At 40.8% G+C, this 23,681-nt stretch overlaps 1 protein-coding gene across 11 annotated transcripts in view; it reads left to right on the forward strand.

The window, feature by feature from the left end:
• The window catches only part of AP2A2 (adaptor related protein complex 2 subunit alpha 2), a 73,785-nt gene extending 62,203 nt beyond the window's left edge, over positions 1-11,582 (forward strand). For 7 of the 11 annotated variants that reach the window (XM_061610084.1, XM_061610085.1, XM_061610092.1 and 4 more), the window contains 8 exons: positions 222-302; positions 1,967-2,049; positions 4,545-4,634; positions 5,570-5,693; positions 5,927-6,043; positions 7,227-7,296; positions 8,262-8,396; positions 10,220-11,582. In XM_061610084.1, coding sequence (XP_061466068.1) covers positions 222-302; positions 1,967-2,049; positions 4,545-4,634; positions 5,570-5,693; positions 5,927-6,043; positions 7,227-7,296; positions 8,262-8,396; positions 10,220-10,297 — 778 coding nt within the window. In that variant the 3' untranslated portion in view covers positions 10,298-11,582. The remainder of the gene's footprint in view (positions 1-221; positions 303-1,966; positions 2,050-4,544; positions 4,635-5,569; positions 5,694-5,926; positions 6,044-7,226; positions 7,297-8,261; positions 8,397-10,219) is intronic. The other 4 variants (XM_061610090.1, XM_061610091.1, XM_061610093.1 and 1 more) reach the window with 1 other exon arrangement.
• The last annotated feature ends 12,099 nt before the right edge of the window (positions 11,583-23,681 follow it).

Below are 23,681 nucleotides of genomic sequence, written 5' to 3' on the forward strand. Positions count from 1 at the left end.
AAAAATGCTATATTTATGCTGCAATCCTATACCCGCTTACTTGGGAGTAAAGTCCATTAAAATCAATGGGGCTTGGTTATTTTTAGTAAATAGGTCTAAGAGTGTAATGTTAATGGAGTAGGCGGATGGATTCTTTTCCTCCCTACATTTCCCCTTCCTGCTAACTAACTTCTCCCTTTCTTTGTGCTGCCTCCTCTCTTCTTTGTACTGCTTCATTTTAGTCATGACCTGTCTTCAAGTGAGCAGGTGGTTTCTGAGGAGCCAGCTGAGGCTGTGCATGATGCTGATGAGCTTTTTCACAAGTAAGCAATACTAAATCCTTGCAGGACTGGGCAACTGGTACAACTTCCTTTCTTTAAAAAACACAAAATTGGAAATGATTTTACATATTACTGCTTGCTCTGGCCCTACTCTAAATCGGAGCAGGTATGATAAAAATGTACATGGAAACAGCTGTATGTGGAACTTTTTTTAAAAAAAAAATCTCCTTATCCAGGTTTGAAATCCAATCCAGGAAGGTATAACAGTGTAACTAAAAGGTGGCAAGCTCTTTTTTTAAACAAGGAACAACCCAACTTTCATAATATGGTCATAGATTGTGGAAATGGCTGCCAACATGTGCATGTTCAGTTAAGGCTACATGGATGTTTGTAATGTGGAAGAAAGGCAATAGAATCATGTGTAATGAAGCTTGATGCTTATATTGATTGCTTTCAAACTATTGGTGCTTTTGAAGTGCATTGGTGAGATCGATAATGATAGAATGAATGTTTTCAAAGTTTAGAAGTTGCCTAATTGTGAAAGCTGTGGGCTGGTTCACAGTGTTGCAGCCAAGTGGTGAATATGCAAGTATGAATGAGTCCTTTCACTGCAGGTAACTTTCATATTCCTTTAAATACAATGCAGCATAGTCATTGCACACATCCTGTGGCTAGAAATTAAGTGATTATAACTGCATGTGTGAATTGACCCTATAATAATCTGACAGTGGCCATGCATTATTATAGAGCAGTAGTCTACATCTTTTCAAGAGCGCTTTACATTGCTGATGGGCTTTTAGCAGAATCTGGTATTATAATGTTCTGTCCTTTTTTCTTCAGGAAAAATAGTGAAGTGAGATTTGACACTTAACAGTTGATTGAAATATTACAACTACTCTTACTTGAAGAGCAGATTATAAGGTCAAGGTCTTCACTCACAAAAGTCATGGGAGCAATGCTGTCATGCCTGTTTTTCAGAAGAACTGAGGTTGCATAATTTTTTCCAAGGATTCGTAGTAGGTCTTCCTGACCCATGGCCAATGTAGTCCTCATGTCTATACTGGTTCTCCCTTTGGTATTACCCATATACTTACTATCTAGAAGTCCAACTTTTGCCTTGGGCAATCACAATTTTGAAAATGTACTCTAAAGCTCTTCATAATGCATTTGCAGTCTGCTTTTTAATTAAATGTGGTGGTAGGTAATTAATGCTTTACATCTGGTCTAATTAATCTTCCCTAAGACAGTAAACACCATGCCTATCCCAACTTAGCAATCAGTTAACGCTTAGAATGGCAGTATATGTTATTCAACAAGTGACATGCCATTTAGATGTGTATAAGAAACATTAGGGAATGTTATCACATCTTGAAAATTTCAGTGTTTTGTCATCTAGTACTGCTTTGAAGAACCTACTAGTTGTCCAGTCCTCAAAGCATGAGTGTTATGGCTTCCTAATGTTTTCCTCTATGTTTACATGATTGAGGCAACTTTGAATCGTTGAGGAATAAAGCACATATATACATTTGGCCAACAGCTTACTTTTTCATTTTGGTTCTGTCTTGGTTCTTGCTTCATATGGACCTTCTAATAACTGCAGGGTCCACACATGTGTCTCTGCATCCTCTCTGCTTAAAGTGGTTTGTAACAACATGTAATATATCTAAAACTTAATTCCTACATTACACCTACCTCTCTCTTCCTAGGTTCGTTTGTAAAAATAATGGAGTGTTGTTTGAGAATCAGTTACTACAGATTGGTCTGAAATCTGAATTTCGGCAGAATTTAGGTAAGAATAACACAAATTATGGTAAATTGCATTCTGTTACCATAGGTCTTTTTTTTTTAAAGTATCATTTTTGGGTCTCAGATGAAATATAACTGGGCCTTCATAAGAATATAAGGAAAGGTCTGTTGGATTAGACCTCTGGCTTTTCTAGTCCACCATTCTGTTTCCTACAGCAGCCAAGCAGATATCCGTGGAAAACCCTCAAGCAGGAGATGAGTACTGTAGCTCTCTCCTGTTGTTGTTCTAAGTGAATGGGATTCAGAGGCATGCTGCCTCTGTTCCTGGAGGTAGGCTGCAGGCTTTGTGACTAGTGGCCATTGATAGCCCTGCATTGGTCTGATTCCATGAACTTGTACCAAAAGATTGTTTTAGATTCCTTAGGAGCTTTACCCCTGATGACTCCTCCCCTATTCTTCTGAAGAGCCTGTGAAGGCTTTAAGCTGTCTACAAAGTTGCCAGTGGGCCACATTGTGCTCACGCTCCGTATTGGTAATTCTGTTTGCCAGCTGTCTGTTTGCCAGCTGTCTGTTTGCCAGCTGTCTGTTTGCCAGCTGTCTGTTTGCCAGCTGTCTGTTTGCCAGCTGTCTGTTTGCCAGCTGTCTGTTTGCCAGCTGTCTGTTTGCCAGCTGTCTGCCTTGTTTTTTCACACTGATGTTATAGCGTGCTCTTTTTTTGGTAAAAATAAAATAAAATAAAAAATGAGGTACCAGTATTCATATATATTGATATTCGTGTGGTGGATGCCAGCAGAAATTATTGCTACGGGCAGCAAAAAAAGAGGTGACAGTACTACGTTCTGGTGACTACTGTCACTCGAAAAGCCCCGATGTTCTTCAAGTGGATATACTTGGGGCTGATACCCTTATTTTAATAAACAGAAGGCCTCTGGCAGTTATTACACACACACACAGAGAGAGAGAGAGAGGGAGGGAGGTTACTACTCTGTCACTTTTGGCAAAAACTTTGGCTCTCACCCTGTTCATATCTCACCTTGACTACTGTAACCTTCACCCTGATCATCTACTGTCTCACCTTTGGTCCACTCTGAACTATTTGCCTCTCTTGTTGCTCTGATCGTGTGATTCCACTGAAAATCCTATGTTTGCTTCTTGTCCTTTCCAGATCCAGCACAAGCTCCTTGGCCTTGCTGTCAAAGTGCTGTGCCTTGGCTTCTCTCCTCTTTGTGTTAACATTGTGACACGTTCTTGCCTGTGGCCTTCACCTTTCCAGCTCCACCACCCTAATCCTGCTTCCTCAAACATCTCCAGCCTTTCTATACTTGGAACTGCTTCCTAGAACATCTGTGTAGTGCCACCTCTCTTACTTCCTTCAAATCTCTCTCCAAAATTGACCTTTTCCACGAAGCCTTTGGTATAAACCCCTAGTCCCCCTACTGTAATTATTCACGTTAAAATAACTGAAGTACTTTCCCCATTTAACCTGCCTTCATGTCCTTCCTGATTCTCGTGTGTCAGATTGTAGGTTGTAAAACCTCTGAGCTGAAACAAATTCTTTAAAGTGCCATGCCCATGGATGATGTGAGTAAATAATAAAATAGGCTATTATATTTATATTCTGTTTATCCATCATCTCCGCCTTCCCCGAGGATCCTCAGAGTGGCAATATACTCTTTTATTTCAGAGTATATCAGGTGGGTACATTACTATAAGAGCTCAGGCACCCTCCCCATCTCTAGACGTCTCACCTTGGCTTATCCTTTATACTGTTCTGTACCCCTACTTTCCTCATGATCCACGAATCTCCTGTTACAGGCTTGCTCCTGGGACCCTTCATCCCATATCCTGACTCAAGTGTCTTTTTCTTCTTTCTTTATTATTTCCACTAAGCCAGAGGTTTCCACCCTCCAAATCCTCTGTAACCTCTTACCTTTCTATGGATGCTGCTTTAGAGGGAAATTACCCCCATATCTGAGTTTCCCCCTAAGCACTCACTCTGTAATCGGAATGTGTCCTCCTTTCTCCTTCTCTCTGTTCAGTTCTTGATCAAGCCCATGCCTCCCTGTCTGTTCTTATGCATTTATCCTGGCATGGTGGGAGCATCAGCAGGGACTTTTAGAGGCACAATGCAATCACCGCGGCCTCCTCACATGGCCTTCCATTACTGTAAAATGCTGTTTAGAAAATGTGATAATTACAGCAAATTGAACCACTGTAAAAATATTCCTCAGTTCATGCTTGATTGATGAACTGAGGTTTTAATTTTGTTCTCAACGTAATTAACTAAATCCATAGTTTTCATTAATTTTAATAGCCACACATTTTATGTTCCTGTGGGGTTTTTTCGGTATTATCCAAAGATGTGTGTGGTACTTACTAGATTACATTGAACACATAACTAAAAGTTCATGCACGCGCGTGCACACACACACACATATACACGGTGTTTCAACTCAGCCATTAATTATTTTTTAAGCTTGCATGTACTTTGGTGGTAACTTTGATCATGCATTCAAACTGTCGCCTTGTTCTTTCCAGGTCGGATGTTCATATTTTATGGCAACAAGACTTCAACACAATTTTTGAATTTTTCTCCAACACTAATCTGTTCAGATGATCTTCAGTCTAATATCCTTTTCTTACTTGATTCTTCTAAGACAAATATATTGCTCCAAAATATAGGGATAAAATTATATGTTGCAGTGACCCCAGTTCAGTAAGAGAAATGGGAGATCACTGGACAGAAGTGTTCATTGTGTTTCTGGGCAGAACACAGTGTAGAGAAAAATGGCTTAAGGGTAACTATGTCAGGAAGGTCGGCAAGCTCTCCCCTAGTTCTATGTTTGGCCTAGAAAAGGAAAGTGTGGTACCCTCTTTACTAGGAGTTCATTACACTTGATAAGTCCTTATGTCACACCCTCCTTAATAAAGAGACTTCCTTTTTTGTAATTGCTAAACTGAAGTTTTATGCTCCTAACTTGCTTAAGTAACCATGTGTATGGAACCCATTGTTGTTCCCATCATATCAAGGGATCACCCAAAATGTTCCGTCGTGCATATGTTAAGTTACTGTTGAGGATAGCTGCCATACAAACCTGACTGTTTTCTAGGTTCTAAAATACCTAGCTATTATATTAATTTGTATGAATGCAATTAATATGCATGTTTTTTGTAATCTAAATAGCAACTGCAGACGATCCTGAGCAGCGTTAGGATGGCAGGTGGTTGGGAAGGTTTAGCACTTTATCCACCTCTTCCCATGCTCCTGTCAAATTGTATTCCCTGAATACAGTTCAGGGAATTTCTGTATCAGGAAGTTTTGTTGTTTCTATCAGGAAGTTTTGATCCCATTGAAAATAGCAGTTTGGGGGGGGGGGGATATGCATGATTTTCCATCCAAAGAAGAGGTTAATGCAGATATTTTCAAATATCTGGATTGCAGATCCTGCAATGAGGCCTCCTGTGACTTTATGGAATTAGTTTGTTATAAAATCTTGGCAACACTTTTCTCCAGTGTTGATTTGGCAAAAAAAAAAAAAAACCTATTTTCCTTATCCGTCAACGCCTGAATCTGCAGACAAAACCAGTTGATCCCACTGTAGAGGGAGGTGCTCAAGTGCAGCAGGTAGTAAACATTGAATGCATATCAGACTTCATGGAAGCACCAGCCCTAAATATTCAGTTCAGGTACAACTCTTAATTTTGAACAGTGTGTGTGTCTGTGTGGCATTTAAATAAAGACCTTCTTCTGTGGGAATGAAAGCAAGTGATGGGGGAAAGGAAACGATGTTTTGTGTGAAATGTTGATTCAATGAACCATTTGTCTTTATGTTTTAAATACTTTTAAACAAATTATAGCGGCTGTTTTGTTAATGGCCAAAAGATCTTGCCTTGACATCACTGCTACTTGCACATTTCAGATATGGAGGAACACTGCAAAACATCTCTGTGAAGCTGCCCATCACACTGAACAAATTTTTCCAGCCTACAGAAATGGCCTCTCAAGACTTTTTCCAGAGGTGGAAACAGCTGAGCAAGTAAGACGGGTTAGATCCTGCATAGCCTCTAATGGCACATACTGTGTTACATTGTCTAGTGGAGCTTGTCCATTACTTGAAGTACATTTATCACCTTTGTACAAACTTCTCTGCAGGATTACAGTGAGGAAGGACCAGTTCTCTAGCAATCATTTTTTAAATTTATTTAGAATCTGTTAACCATAGTGTTCTTTATAAATAAATTAAAAGCTTTCACAAAATTACATCAGAACAATAGATACAATAATAACAATCTCAGGATCGCTGAAAAATGCCAGCACCAGTATTGTATAATAAAGATAGATTAATACAAGTTTTTAAAGCAGAGAGAGAAAAACATTCAACCACAGTGAAAAATCAGTGGAATAACAAGATCTTAGTAGCATGCCTGAAGCTTACAGAAGAGAAAGTTCCCAGCTGTGCTGCAGAAAATGGTGGGACGCATAGCAAGGGCTCCAGTGTTGAATACAGTAGGTGAGCAGGATCATGCAGGAGCAAGTAGTCCTTCAGATAATCTGGTCCCAAACAGTTTAGAACTGCAATGGGGAGACCCTGTGGCCCTCCAGATGTTGGACTCTAATTCCCGTCAGGAGCAGCTAGAGTGGCCAATGGTCTGGGATGGTGGAAGTCCACAACATCTGGAGGGCCACAGGTTCCCTGCAACTGGTTTAGGGCTTTGTGGGTATGAACCAGTACTTTGAATTGTGTCTGGAAATGAACCAGAAGCCAGTGCAACAAACCTGGAATAAAATGATCAATAAAGTGTACCCCAGTGACTAATTTGGCAACCAGCTGAAGTTTCCAAGCACTTTCCAGAGGCAGCTCTGTAGAGTGCATTATGGTTATCAATCTGGATATGACCCTGCTGAATGTTAAGTCAGTCATTAGTAACATTCCTGACCCACACCTTTCCCTTCCTGCAAAGTGGGTAGCTTGTCTCAAGCATTGCCGAGGGGTGCAGAACAGACTGCTGAATCAGCTTTTACTTTGTTGGCTGGTTAGCTGAGAGGGAAGGAGAGTCTGAGCTCACTCTCCTGGGAAAACTGTATCAAGAACTGATTTGTATCGGTTACGTTTTTACATACCCGAAATTGCTGCTTCTATGTAAAATGTCATGTAACACTCTCATGTTTGTCTGTGTGCTATGAAAGTGCAGTAATAACTGTTGCAACCTGCATTGCAGCCCTCAACAAGAAGTACAGAACATCTTTAAAGCAAAACATCCAATGGATACCGAAATAACAAAGGCAAAGGTGGGTAGCTGGTGGCGGTGATGATTATGATTTTATTTGGGCATTTATGTCCTGCACCCTTCATTGCTGCTGCTCCTATGGTAGCTTACCAAAATATTAAAAACAATAAAAATTAGCTAAAATGAAAAAAGTGTAAACAGAAAAACAAAAGAGCAGTACATGCATATAAACACACATGCACCAGAACTGAACTCAGCTTAAATTGTATTTTTAAAAGTTCTGGACAAATGAAAATGTCTCCTCCCAGCCCCCAAAGGACATAAGCTTTCAATAGACAGCTGAGGGCATTTCTCTGATTGCTATCTACCTAACCTCTTGAACGCAGAGGCATCTGAGAAAGGCCTATGCAGTTTTCTCTACGTACAAGCCCACTTGCATGGACAATTTAGGTGTGGATGTCTCCATGCACAGATGCCTGCATATAATAGACTTTCCTCCTGCAGCCATCTGTACCTAATGTGAAAGAGTGGGGGGCGGGGTGGGGTGGGGGGTAGGGAATATATATGAGATGGAAACTGCCAAATGTTGCCTGTTTATTTCAAAGCACAAATACACTGTAGAGGTCTTCTTCCAGTCCTGGGTCTATTGCCTGAGTTGTAGCAGCCGAGTCTTGGAAGTTCACATTACCAGTTCTGAAAACACACCAAGAGTTCCGTACTGGGCATTTTGGGGGAAGTCTAGTGTGAGAACCACTGCTCCACAGATAAACTCCTACTAAAGTCAGAGCCATTCCACTGCAGGTGGAGCCATTCCCACAGGAACATATCTGTGGAGCTCAGGTAGTCCTTGGAGTCAGGAATGGTTGTGAAGGATCCCATGGAAGTTGTTGACCACTGTTTGACCTACTGTGTGTTTATCAAGACTATTGTAGACTTCTTGTAAGCCCCCTTTCTTCCTTTCTCACTATCTACACTTTCTCTCTCTTGGTCTCCAGTTAAAATCTCCTTTTGGCTTTCGTTTCGCAGATCATTGGCTTTGGCACAGCCCTACTGGAAGACGTAGATCCCAACCCTGCTAACTTTGTAGGAGCTGGTATAATACACACAAAATCAATCCAGATTGGATGCTTGATGCGTCTTGAACCCAACCTACAGGCACAGGTAATGGCTTCTTGTTCACTTGCTGAATATTTTCAAAGTGTGTGCAAAATGGAAGAGATTTTTCTTTTTGCCCTAAGTATACAGTGGCTCTAACATGCATCAGCTAATATTATAATAGAAATCAAGGGATGTTTTAGTTTAAGCTTTCTAGGAACAATAAGTCAAAATGGAGTGATATGTTTAGCAGCTGTTCCATGGGTCTAGCAGTTGTGTAAATATTTTGCCGCTTCTATTAATATAAGTGCAGGCATAACGCATTCTTTGAAGACCCTGCTGTGGAAATAATACCTGCCAGACAAATAGTATTAAACACCCTTCTGTAGTCCCCCTAATATTTCATTTTGACTGGCTTGCTTGGTTTCTGTGTGCCGTGCTGCAGAGCTAGATTGGAACATTCTACAGTGCTAAAAGGGGGGGCATAGAGCATCTGCCTGGCGTGCAGAAGTTCCTGGTTCAGTCCCTAGCATCTCTATTATTTATTTATTAGATGTATATCCCGCCCTTTCTCCCAGTAGGAGCCCAGGGTGGCAAACAAAAGCACTAAAAACACTTTAACACATGTAAAAACGGGCTTTAAAATATATTAAAACAAAACAACCGTTAAAAACATAATTCCTCCTGCTGGGAGGAAGGACGGGATATAAATCAAATAATAAATAACACAAAACATCTTTAAAAACATTTTTAAAAGCTTTAAAAAGATCTATGTTTTAAAAAAAGGTTTAAAAAATCTTTAAAAGCATTTCAGATGCAGACTGGGATAAGGTCTCTACTTAAAAGGCTTGTTGAAAGAGGAAGGTCTTCAGTAGCACCTATTTAGATATGGCTGGATGTGGATTTTATGGGATGGGGCTTGGCCCTCTTGAGCCTAGGAAGAATATGTTGCTGTCTCATCATGGCTTCCATGGAAAATAAGGCTCTGAGGGGTCTAGATGACACTCCCCTCTCTCCCCCTCCCCGGTAATAAGGAGAGTGCTACTGGATCAGGCCAGAGGCCCATCTAGTCCAGTATCCTGTTCTTACAGTGACTAACTGGATGTCTAAGGAGAACCCACAAAGTAGGCCCTAAGCACACAATAGCACTGTCCCCAACTGTAGTTCCCAGCAACTGGCATTCAGAGGCATACCACCTGCAACAGTGGAGAGAGAACATTATGGATCTGTTCCATGGGCTGCTCACAGTTCAAAAATGAGTCTCAGTGGGCTTCCCAAGAAATAGCCTGCGTCCCTACCTTCCTGCAGGTGGCTATAATGCAGCCAGAAGTTCTTGGCCTTATGGGATGGGGTCTCTGCCTTCTGAATCTGCCAGCATCTCATCACTTGTGCCACAACACAAAGACTCGGGGGGTCCAGATGACCCCCCACCTTCCTGAGCAGATGGTCTTGCTGCTGTTCCTCACAGGGCTGTTGTTCTGATAGCCTCTGTGAAGGGACAGTAAGGGCAGCTCGCCTTGCTACTATTACACAGTACTCTAGGGAATTGAGTATAGCCTCTGTTTTTGAAACTATTTAATTGAAAATGTTTTCTGGACTAGCTCAGAAGCAAAAGATTTCTTCTGCAGTGTGTGTGTGTGAAAGATTCTGTCCCATTTGCCAAGCCAGCCTGTGATCCAAAAATGTCTTTTGATGAGGAAAAGGCCACAAATGGGACAGGTCCCTGAAATAATACTTAAATTTTGCACAGGTGTCATTTTCTTAAATGTACACCATCAGCCACTGTTCATTTTTATTCAGATCTTACCAATATAAATGTTTGTTTTTCTTGGAAACTCATCAGGCTTTAAGGCATCCACTGAAAAAGTTGTTCTTGTGTTCTTTTCCAGATGTATAGGTTAACGTTACGAACAAGTAAAGAAATGGTATCCCGGAGGTTATGTGAATTGCTTTCGGAACAGTTCTGAACTGCAGTGCAAAACCACTTTTGATTCTTTGTTTTTGCCATTGTCTGTGTCCTGCTCCAGAAATGGTTTGTACACCAGTGTCTGCAAAAATAAATGCCACCCCATTCACATCCCTGCCTTAAAGGACCTGTCCCTTTTTATGTGAAATAAAAGATGTGTAACATAAAACTACTTAAATGTGAAAAAAGGCTGTTAGATTTCTGGTGCAAAGAAGCTGGGAGGTCTTGTGTGTCTCAACTCAGCTGTGATTCATATATTTTGGCAGACGTTGGTTTCATTAAAAAATCACTTTGGATATGGTTAATACCAATTAAATGAAGCACTTTTGCTGGAAATGCCACTGTAAATTGCTAAAAGCGTGTTGCATCAGTGCCTTTTCTAGCATTCTCTTGTCTGCAGAATTCAGTGAATGGCACTGCTCATCTTCCTACTGAGGCTCTTTTAGTCAACTTTAAATGGCTCACCTCTCAAAAAAGTGGGCTAGAGGAGTTGGTATGTGGGGAGGGCTATGTTCTCTTACTGCTTTCTTGAATGTCACTGGTGTCCATATATACATATGACTATGCTTTGTATTCTGATTCATATCTTAATATCCCCAAATGACTTCCTTTAAATCTCATCTTCCACTTCTCTCCCATGATCTGAACTACCAAAGAGTACTTCAGTAATACTTCAAATACTTCATTAAAGAAACCGGGTTGGGTTCTTGGGAACAAATGTGTTTCCCCCCCCTCAAAGCTATAGTTGATAACCATCAGTACACTTAGGCTGTAAATTAAGGAATCAAGTATTCTTATACACTAACACTTTCATAGGGAGCCAATACGTCTGCATTCCTCCTTCTCCACACTTTGCAGTTTATTTCTTACCTTCTGGATCATAGGGATAAGCCACTAGCTCTGATTGTGGAGAGTTCAGCTTATTAAGATTTAAAATACACTGTGGGCTTCTGCAAGTATGAAAGGTATAAACTTGATTATTCTGCAGGGCTTGTCATGTCACCAGAACACTTTTTTTGTCTAGAACTTGGTAATTCTATTTTCAAGAAGCGTAGTAGTAGTAGAAGTGTTGCATTTCCAACAGCAGTGGCATTTGTTGCTTGGTATGAGCTATGCATTTGTGTAACATACCATGCAAAAGGAGGCTAGCAGCCTCTTTGACCTAAGTAAAATTATGCTTAAAGTGAGTTCAGTCACACATCTCTGAAGGGCTTCTTAAGTGGTTGATTACTGCAATTATACATGAAGGCAGTAAAAGAAACAAAGAATAAAATGAGCTACAATTAGATCTGTGTTGGCTGATTACAAATGTCGCTTGCTGCTTGAGATACCATTTTGCTTGTTTTTAAAGAACAAAACTAAGACCTCTTCTGTCCCAGTGTCTGAAATTGTCTTAAGTACTCTGAAAGTCCAGTGTCCTTTTCATGTGGGTATTGGATCAGAATTGATCCAATTGACCAACTTCTCCTGTCAAATTTAATTATTTTATTTATTATTAATTAAACTTATATACCACCCGACTAGCAATAGCTCTCTGGGCGGTGAACATCAAAAAAATACAATAAAATTACACAATCTCATAAAACGAAGTATATAAAAACTGTACAAACTGAAATCAAATTACAACAATTTAAAATTAAATTAACTTAAATTAAAATGCCTCAGAGAAGAGGAAGGTTTTAACTTGGCGCCGAAAAGATGATAGTGTCGGCGCCAAGCGCACCTCCTCGGGGAGACTATTCCATAGTTCGGGGGCCACCGCTGAGAAGGCCCTAGATCTTGTCACCACCCTCCGGGCCTCCCTATGAGTCGGGACCCGGAAGAGGGCCTTCGTAGTAGACCGTAGTGAACGGGCGGGTTCATATCGGGAGAGGCGTTCCAACAGATATCGTGGTCCCGCGCTGTATAAGGCTTTATAGGTTAGTACCAACACTTTGAATCTTGCCCAGAAGCATATGGGAAGCCAGTGCAGGCGAGCCAGAACAGGTGTTATATGCTCAGACCACTTGGTTCTTGTTAGCAGTCTGGCTGCCGCATTTTGCACTAGCTGTAGCTTCCGAACCGTCTTCAAAGGTAGCTCTACGTAAAGCGCGTTGCAGTAGTCCAGACGCGAGGTTACCAGAGCATGTACCACTGATGTGAGGTCTTCCTTACTCAGATAGGGACGTAGTTGGGCTACCAACCGAAGTTGGTAGAACACATTCCGGGCCACCGAGGCTACATGAGCCTCGAGTGAGAGGGAAGAGTCTAAAACGACTCCCAGACTACGAACCTGCTCCTTTAGGGGGAGTGTAACCCCATCCAGGACAGGGTATATATCCACCATCCGATCAGAGAAACCATCCACCAACAGCATCTCAGTCTTATCAGGATTGAGTCTCAGTTTGTTAGTTCTCATCCAGTCCATTGTCGCGGCCAGGCAACGGTTCAGCACATCAACCGCCTCACCTGAAGAAGATGAGAGGAGAAGTAGAGCTGCGTGTCATCAGCGTACTGGTGACAACGCACTCCAAAACTCCTGATGACCGCACCCAGCGGCTTCATATAGATGTTAAAAAGCATGGGAGACAAAACTGAACCCTGCGGGACCCCACATTGGAGGACCCACGGTATCGAGCAATGTTCCCCAAGCACTATCTTCTGGAGACGACCCGCTAAGTAGGAGCAGAACCACTGCCAAGCAGTGCCTCTGACTCCCAACTCCACAAGCCTCTCCAGAAGGATACCATGGTCGATGGTATCAAAAGCCGCTGAGAGATCAAGGAGAATCAACAGAGTTACACTCCCTCTGTCTCTCTCCCAACATAGGTCATCAAACAGGGCGACCAAGGCCGTCTCAGTGCCGAAACCAGGCCTGAAACCCGATTGAAATGGATCTAGATAATCGGTTTCATCCAATAGCGCCTGGAGCTGGTCAGCAACCACTCGTTCCAAGATCTTGCCCAGGAATGGAACATTCGCCACTGGTCTGTAGCTGCTGAAATCCTCTGGGTCCAAGGAAGGTTTTTTCAGGAAATACTGAAATACTGAAGCACATTGTATTGAGTACCTAGTATATAACTTGATTAAAGTAATAGAACAATAACTCGCATATTCTCCCATCACTGAGGAAATTCTAGAAGTTACCATGATGACAGGCACATTGCAGTACTGTGATTACACTCACTGGCATTAACAGCTTCTAAAAAATCATGAGATCTTCTAAAGATTGCCTTTATAGCAGATGCTAGGAAGAACTACCATCTCATTTCTGACATACTCTGTCCCTCTGGAATTATGGAATTTGTCTTTTTTCTTAATTCCACTTCAAGACACTGTTTATGTACTCTTCATTTGTATAATTTTTGCAAAAAATGTGATTTTATCCACAAAGGGGGGTATCCAACTAAATAATACTCGGGCTACACCCAATGAAATTAACTTGGATAAGGCCATTGACTTCAATGGGTGTACTCTGAATATGACTAGCAAAGGATATCACCATAAAGACAAAGGACTCGAAGCATAAATGGCTGGCTGACCCGCTGTTTTTTGGGGTAATCAAACTTTATGCAAAAGACTTCACCTCTGGTATAAGCCTTATAGGCATTGTTTTGAAGAAAACTTTTGTTTTTAAAGTTGGGATAAATGACCTTGATTTACCAAAGTTGTGTGTCCTTTTCCATCTCAAGTTAATAGTTTCTTTGGCTACAGCAGTATTAGTAGTTAAGGTACAGTATTTGTTTTGTTGACATGTGAAAAATACCTGAACAGGAAGACAAAATATTGTGCACTTTTAGGCCTACACTCCAATATGTAACGTGTAGACATCTCATTTGTAAAAAAAAATTAGTAATAATCACAAGCTTATATGGTGGACTTCAGTTATTATGACTGTAAAATTTTTGAAAATATATAAAACTAATATTATCCTTAATGGGGGGAAAAAATAAAACTGCTAGAAAAGTAAAACTTGCTTTCTTTTTTCAATCTTTCAGTTCATTGAAGAACTGCCAGTGCACCTAATGTGGTGGTTCACAATTGGACTGATCATGTCTAATGTAAGAATGGCTTTTTGGAGGATCTTGTTCACTTGCAGCATAAAATACATAATTATAAAGTCATGATGAGACGTGAGCATAACAATATATGCACTGAGACTTTTGTCTCAATAGGTTCAAATGCCTGTTAGGGACTTCAAATCTTGAACTGGTAACTTTGGGTATAGCACCACGAGGGTCAGCATGGATTTTTCACATTCCGCAATGTTAAATTGAAAATATCCCCCATGCCATTCTGTTGCTTCCCATAAGCTCATTTCAAAACAAAACCTTACAAAACTTATAGCCCTGAACTCAGAAATGCTTGATTAACAACCCTGTCAATTTTCATGGCGATACACAAAACAGCCAGAAAGAATTGAGAGTTCAAAGTCGAGAGAGAGAGAGAAACCCAGAGCCCTTTTGGACTTTTTTTTCTGAGAGTTCTCATAATCTGTTGAAATTCATTAAAAATCAGCCATGTTCACAGAGGACCTGTATTCCTAATACTGGCCTTGCCCCATACTCTGACCTTCATCTTCTGCAGTTTAAAAAATGCTTGGCTGATTTTTAATTAAGAAATTTTGCATTGAAATTGAATTATAATGTTGGGCATGCTCAGTAAGAGCCAACTGTCAGTGTTCTAAAAGCCAGACTCTCAGCTGCTGGGCTTGGCTAATCAGGGGGCCACACCCACACCAGACTATGATTTCACTTCAGACAGTTATGGCTTCCCTCAGAGAATCCTGGGAAGTGTAGTTTGTGAAGGGTGCTGAGAGGAGACTGCTATTCTCCTGACAGAGGTCTGACTGAAGCTCTGTGAGGGGAACAGAGCGTCTCCTAGAAACTCTCAGCACCCTTCACTAACCACAGTCCCCAGGATTCTTTGAGAGAAGCCATGACTCTCCAAAGTGAAATAAAGGCCTAGTGTGGATGTGGCCAGGGACAGCTTTGATTTACATTTGAGTGGGAGGCTACATGTGCCTGCTGTAGAATAAAAAGGTGGGGAAAACGCTGAAAAACAATGATACTGTTCACAATGTTTTCCTTTTGGAAAGAAAAGGAGCTTCCCCTCTGCCCGGTGCCCGCTCATCCAATCTCCTTCCTCCTCCAGGTCAGAGTTGGACTATGACCTGGGAGACCAGGGTTCGACTCCCTACACAGCCATGAAGCTGACTGGGTGATCTTGGGCCAGTCACTGCCTCTCAGCCTCAGAGGAAGGCAATGGTAAAACCACCTCTGAATACTGTTTACCATGATAACCCTATTCGTAGGGATGGAATAAGTCGGGATTAACTTGAAGGCAGTCCATTTCCATATTCAAACATGATTGCACAGAAACAAATCTGATTGAACTCAAAAAGTATGCAACATACCCTCGCTTCTCCTCCTTCCTATTCTCTCCCTCTTGCCTCTTCCCTCCCACTCCAATCCCCTCCCTGCCCCCTCCCCATGGTCAGTTTTACCTATCTTAAGTATGTCTGCACAGGAGTAAATCCCATTGAACTCAATAAGCATGCAAATGATCAATCCATTCTCGGCAAGCTTGCACAGGATCCTGTTTCTTAACCCCCGGATTAAAAAGCAGAGAAATTCACTAATAGGAAAAAAACCTTGAGGTTTAAGAATGCACCTATAGCCCACAGTTATTTCTATCAAACTTTAAAAAGCAGGGAAATTGGGCAGCTATAGTGAATGCACCAGAGGAGCAGGAGACCTGATCTCCTCTCTGAGATATTGTACTGCCCTATAAATTTGTCAAAATGCAAACACAATTTGGGTTGGTCTTTCAACAGTTCAATCCACTTCCTGTGTAGTTTGGAAGAATTTGGTAACGTGCCTCTGAGCATATGTTGCAATCAGCCCAAATAATAGAAACAAGACGCGCTGTGCTGATCTTGTTTTAGCAGGGAGGAAGCAACATTATTAAGATAGTTGATATAGTTCGATAGTCACTTTAAATATGTCTGATTTACTTTGCCATTTTAGTGAAGTTTCCTATAGGAAATCATTTTCTTTTGCTTCTATTTCTGTGAATATGTGAAGTACAGCAACATTTTGCAAAATTTACACTTACAAAAGTCCAAAAATAATTGTGGAATAATGGCACTAACTTCTGCAGAACAGTCTCCAGTGGACATCAGGAGTGTCTCAGTTTCACAAGATAAAACAATGGGAGGTGAAATATATTCTAGAAAAATTCTAGGCGTGCTCTATGTTTTTAATTGACCGTGCCCACCTTCCCTTAAATGAAGTGGTTTAAACATAGCAGGCTGAAAACATGCATCCTCTTTTTTCCAACAGCTACAGTCATTGCTGAAGTAGCAACATATTGTAATCAGTCTGATTTTACATCAAACTGCAGTTTCAGATTCAACTATTAATGCACCCAAAATAGAAATAGAACATAACCTCCAATTTGAAACACGAAAGGCTGTCTTCACCATCATATGACACTGACCAATAAAAATGGCTTTGAAATTAATAAAAATAAATTTGATTCAGGTTTCTAGGATGAATAATGAGAGAAATAAAATTTTCTAGATTAGATTCTCTGTAGAAACAATATTAACACAGGAATGAAGCAAAGTAAGAACACCACCAACAAACATACAAAAATGTAATTCTCCATCTTTGGAGATGGCAGGTGTTGCCACCACTCACCATATGCATGCTCAGAGGCACATGTTACCAAATTCTTCCAAGCTACACAGGAAGTGGATTAGACTGTGTAAGACCAACCCAAATTGTGTTTGCATTTTTGACAACTTTGTAGGGCAGTCCAATATCTCAGAGAGGAGGTCAGGTCTCCTGCTCCCCTGGTGCATTCACTATAGCTGCCCAATTTTCCTGCTTTTTAAAGTTTGATAGAAATATCTGTGGGCTATAGGTGCGTTCTTAAACCGCAACGTTTTTTGCCTATTAGTGAATAATAATAAAAAAAGTACCAAGCAGGCAAAGGATGGTCAAAGTCTTTCACATGTATGTTCTCTCCAACCAAAATCAACTGAAATGTTTTATATGTGGTTGGGATCATACCATTAAAAGAATCCCTGCTTTTTTGCGCAAAAGGAGAAGAGTTAGTAGCCTTCATGGTTGCAGAGATGAATTTCAAACCTGGGAACCACTGTTTACCCAAACATGAACCTGGGGATCCATTTCTTTCTAACCATATATTTACATGATGGTAGTGCTGCTGCTGCAACCCACCTTGGATTATGCCCTGACCTGGTAATAGGGCCCAATCCACCAGTTGAAGATCAGTGGTGTAGACAATGCCTGTAGAAGACTCCAAGGGGTCAAGGGCTGCTAACCCAGGGCATGACTCCTTTTCCAACTCTTGGAGCTAACAAAAGTAAAATTCTCTTTTTACATAATTCATCTTTCAGAATTAGACTTCCATTAATGCAAAACATCATCCTCCCAAAGCACAGAGGAAACCAAGCCTGCTTGCATAGGACAAAGACTTTGGTAGCAAGAGGTAAAGAGTTTGGTCTTGAACTCTCCAGTGCTCTTGGCCAGGGAAGCAGAGTGTCTCTCAGCTAGCAAACTTGTTACACAACTTCTTTTTAATCACTGATTTCCCCCAATTCTATTGCCCCTCTTTTTTTTATGTCCCCTACCCAGGGACCGAAGTGAGAATTGCCCATAAAAACACTTCTGAAATCCATTGTTTTAGTGCTGCTGTAACAGCATCAGCAATGTCTACCTCCCTTCCAAAGGTAGCAATAAAGACTAAAGTCCTTGTGTATATGTGTAAAATTGGTATCTGTCCCTTCCTCCATAAGGAGACCAGTGTGGCAAACAAGATAATTTAACAACAAAAAAGCATTCTAAATAAAAGAACAATAGAGTCTTGATCAGACATTGCTCTCTTTGAAGAAGCTTTTTCACCTAAATATTTTTATTTAACTGCTTTCTTGGTATAGAAAATCAATTCCAAACTAGATCTGGGCTGATGTTCCTTTACCATGGACTCCTACTGGGATGGGCTCCTATTGGGAGGAAGCGTGGGATATAAATGTATGTATCACAACTGTAAAGAACACTTGCCAGGGGGCAACTCCCAAGCCCAGGGCTATTGATTCTGGCCAGGTACAACCTGTGCCACCCTTACCAGAGCTGAGTTAAACCAATACCAGCCCTGTAAGGTAGGTACACTACCACCACCCTTTAAACCTGGTCACCCACTCTGGGCCAAGGGGAAACCCAAAGTGCCAGAAATAGACTTGCCAAGGATTCCATCAGACAAGAATTAAAGACTCACTCATTGTCTTGGAGCCTTAAAGCAAAATACTCAATTATACAGTAGTCTGTGGCTAAATGGCCAAGGTGCTGGATTGAGAGCCAAATTTCCCCTGCAATCAATGCACACTGGTCAATAAGAGATATAATTTTATCTTGATAAAGACTAAGTTAAGATAAAGACTGTTTTAGGAGGAAATTCTAAGCATGTTTCCTTACCTCCTTCACATCCCTCCTCAAAAATCACCCTTTCTAGATACTGTTTGGAAGTTGAGTAATGAAGATGGCTGCGGTGTAGAGAGAGCGTTTTTGTCTCTCCCAGAGTTTGTATCGCCTAGAGTCGAGAAGAGCCCAGTGAGGATCCTATTTCTTTATTTTTCCTCTGAGTAATTTCACACTGACTTAGTGGTGTCATCAACGGAACTGGAGAATCATTTTCCTGACGTTTGAAATTGGAGAACAATCACGGCTAGGAGAGCCTTCTCTCGCTTTACCTCTTTCCCGTTCCCCCTCCACCAGGACTAACGAAACTGCTGTGTGTGCTGTGTGTGCACTAAGCCACAAACTGACAGTGAAGCTTTAGTGCTTCTTACAGGTTTAGTGCTTCTTACGGGTTTACGACGTTTTATTGCTCAGCTATTTTATTACTCAGCTATTCAAAGATGGTCCTTACGAGAAAAATGAGTAAAGACGAGGAAGACTTAAAGGAGAACGAACATAAGATTGAACTTACAGAGAAACCTTCACAGTTAACTGAGCAGACTTCTAAACAATACCCACGTCCTAAGACTTTAAAACAACTTAATATTACCCAATTTTGCACTCGAAAACCTACTACATCAGAATCTCTACATGCCTCACCTTTACAATACACCACCCCAAAGTTAAAAGGCTTAAAGGACCCATCATCTCCAACCAACCCTGAGCGAATACGATCGAAATGCCAACCAAAGTCTCTCACTCATGAGATCCTGGATTGGCCTCTGGGCTCTAAGGTGTTACACCAGCTGAAGAGTTCCCCGTCACCAACCGCTTTGAACTTAGCGACCAAATTGGCTCAAGCTGAGGCGCTATTGCCCAGAAAAACAGAATCAGTATCTACCAACTATGTTACTTTAAAGGAGACGCTCCCAGCTGAAACGACAACGGAAGCATCTCTTGAAGACTCAAATTCTTTTACTGCTCCTACTTTTCCTGATATGCCTCCCATTGTCCCCGAAATCTCTTTTTTATTTCTACAATTATCTTTACTTTCAGATCAAATAGGGGCTATTAAGAACTTTATTTCGGAGACAAATAATCTATTAAGAACTTTAACTAAGGAATTTCTGAAATACCCCCCTCTGGCTGACTCTGATACTACTGCTACAAAATCTTCTTTCGGAGCTACTTCGACTACCTTAAAGGAACAACTCCCCTGGAAGCAAAATGTAAAGAAAAAACATTCTAAGAATGTGCAAAAGGTAGTTAAACCAAAAAATATAAAAAAACCCGAAGCTCCCGAGATATAAAAAAATGAACTTTCATCGACTCTTCAAATTATTAGATGAATTACTTACTATAGAACGAGCCAGAGGAAATTCAACCAGAGGAAATTCAAATCGAACCTGTTCAACTCAAGAAAAAACACACAGATGTACTGACATCTCAGGTTTCTGACCAGCAGACCGTCTTTATGACTCCAACCTCCGATTCTGAGGTTTCTTTGCCATTAGATTGTCCACCAGCTTGTTCTTTTGTTAGTAAAAAGTCAGAGGTCCATACAAATTGGAAATTACAACTTAGTACCAATACTTTAATTCTATCGCAAGTACCTTACCACCATTCAACATATCATCATGACAATCACAAATTTTTCAACATCAAGAGACATATTCAACATCTTTTGCAGACTCTAAACTTAAACTGGTTTAGGTTCAGTGATTTAACAAAGGCTGAAATGCTGTCAAACACAGGATGTGGCATGTCAGTTCTTCTTACTTTCAAAACCGGTGATGTAGTAACCACACTTCTAAAGAATAAACACCGTTTTAGTGATCTAGGCATAGGGCTTCATAGACATTTCATCAACACAACCGGTCCTTACTCCTTAATCCCAGAGTACACAGCTCTTAATCGGAATCTTATTCAGTCAACCCTATCCTTGGCTAAACCTAACCTTTTGACCATTGTCCATGAACATACTTCCTCAAGCTCAGACACTCAGACTACTTATTTAACACCTCAATTACAACATGCTGCTGCTGGAAAGACTCTTGTACAGAACAAGCAACCCTCTGCTCACTTGGAGCCAGATGCTAATGATAAATGACATACTATTATGACACAACCACCCCCCGTGATTGTGGAAAAGGCATGTTTGGAACATTCTCATCTTACACATCCAACTACTAGATTAGCATCATCCCAGGAACACCTTCCATGTTGAATTACTGAGCAGCAGTGTTCCATAACCGATAGTAATAGAATGATCAGACCCATACTAACAGTATTAGGAAAAGGGAGATATAGCAAGTTAACTAGTTGCAGTCATCGTAAGAGCTTTCATCCATCTTATGACATTATAACACCTATCCGTATTCCTCGAAGCATAGATCAACCCACCTCGGAAAAACAAATATCCACCGATCATTCAGTTTTATTCTTTAATGCAAGATCAGTGAATAACAAAACGGCAATCATTTATGATCTAATTAAACATGAACAGGCTGATTTTGCATGTATAACTGAAACATAGTTGGAAGAACCAGGGGGAGTGAATCTTAACAGTCTCAGCCCCCCAGGTTACTCAGCTTTCCATCAACCCAGACTTGTTAATGGAGGAGGGGGTGTAGCAATTATTTATCGTGAATCACTTCTTTTTTCTAGACTATCTTGTCAACAGTACTCTAGCTTTGGATCCCTGTGCCTTAAGCTTAATTCACAAGACCCTATTGTTATTTTGCTAATTTACTGCCCCCCCCAATATTTTAAATCAATCCTTATCAGAGTTATTTGACCTAATCTCAGGATTATGGCTAGAATCCCAAAAACTGTTAGTATTAGGAGATTTTAATATTCACGCGGAATCCCCCTCTATTAAGTTGGTACAAGAGTTCTTGACCATGATGTCCACCTTAGGACTTCAACAATTAGTAGGTGTTCCAACTCATATGGCGGGCCACACTCTCGACCTTATTTTTCAATCAGATCCAGATGATAAGAATTTTCAAATTGATAATGTGGCTACTTCGCCATTATTATGGTTGGATCGTTATTTGATCCAATTCAAATTATTAATTCCGTCCTTCTCTACTGAGACTAATATTTCCTCTAGATTATATCGTCCAAAAAGATTATTAGACCCAGATATATTCGCATCTAGGCTACAAGAGTATGCTGACCCCCATATGGGAGGGTCAATCAAAATTTTGACCAACTCTTGGAATAATAGGATGACCGAAATAGTGGATGAAATGGCCCCTCTCCGTCCACTGAAAATGGTGAGATCGAAATTAGCTCCATGGTTCTCAAAAGACCTATTAAAAATGAAACGTTCCTACCAGCGTCTAGAACGGCGCTGGAAAAAGTCAACTAGCTCATTTGATAAGATTCAAGCCAACAAATGTGCAAAAACCTATGCCTCGATGAGAGTGGCAGCCCGAAAATCTTTTTATTCGACCTCTATTGCCTCATCAAGTAATCATCCAAAAGAACTGTTCCGGATAGTGAATAATCTCCTTCAAACACCACAAACAAACTCTCATTTAATCTGCTCTCAAGCCCGCTGCCAAGAATTCGCCTCATTTTTTGAAGCTAAGGTGGATCAGATTCGTTTTAATATAGATCATACTGAAATGGCAGAGGAAAAGAACATCAGATCAGAAAATGACTGCCCTGCGCTTTTTGCCACCTTTCAATTAATCTCTCCAGACGACATTCCTCGATTTCTAAATGGAATGAATCCAACAACCTGTTTACTTGATCCATGTCCTTCCTGGTTGATAAAAACATCAAATTTGAAATTAGCAAGCTGGATTAGTACAATAGTAAATTCTTCTCTTCAACAAGGCCATTTACTGGAATGCCTAAAAGAAGCAATGGTTACACCTTTACTTAAAAAACCCTCTCTCGACCCTAAAATATTAAATAATTATCGACCGGTATCTAATCTACCTTTTCTGAGTAAAATCATTGAGAGAGTGGTAGCCTCACAGCTTCAAAAGTTTATAGACACCTCCGACTGTTATGACCTCTTCCAATCTGGTTTCAGACCGAATCATGGGACTGAAACGGCTCTAGTCGCATTAGTCGACGATCTTCGACTAGAACATGACAAAGGCAATCTGTCCCTTCTAGTTTTATTGGATTTATCTGCCGCATTCGACACAATTGATCACAGCATTGTGTTAGACCGTCTCTTTAAAATGGGTCTCAGAGGTACAGTACTAAAATGGCTTTGCTCCTTTTTGGAAAAAAGGCTTCAGAGAGTTGCCCTCGGGGATCATTGATCTAAACCCTGGCCATTAAAATATGGCGTTCCACAGGGCTCTGTTTTATCCCCGATGTTATTTAATATTTATGTAAGCCCTTTAGGAAAAATCATTTGAAAATTTGGGATTCATTATCACCAATATGCCGATGATACACAACTGTATTGTTCCTTTCCACCGAACACTGTAGAGACTGTCAACTGCCTTAATCAATGTCTCCTAGCAGTGCAAAGTTGGATGAATAAAAACAAATTGAAACTAAACCCAGAAAAAACAGAGGTCATTCTCATTGGCAAAAATCTCCCCCAAGGAACTGGACATCTGCCTTCACTTGATGGAGTTTTTCTCCCTTTAAAATCTCAAGTCCGTAGTTTAGGTATAATCTTGGACTCAGCCCTAACCTTTGCACCCCAGGTTGCAGCCATGTCTAGAGCCACATTTGCAAAACTAAAACTGGTCCGTCAACTCCGCCCATTTTTAGGAACATCAGAATTAATGAAAGTAACTCAGGCCTTAGTAACCTCTCGACTGGACTATTGTAATTCTTTATATGTCGGCCTTTCTGCTAGAGCACTTCGACCGCTCAAGCAGGTACAAAGAGCAGCCGCGAGGATGATCACTAAAACTGGTCCTCGGGTTCATACTTCAC

Source organism: Rhineura floridana, chromosome 2 (genome assembly GCF_030035675.1).
Source record: "Rhineura floridana isolate rRhiFlo1 chromosome 2, rRhiFlo1.hap2, whole genome shotgun sequence".
NCBI classification, from domain to species: Eukaryota; Metazoa; Chordata; class Lepidosauria; order Squamata; family Rhineuridae; genus Rhineura; species Rhineura floridana.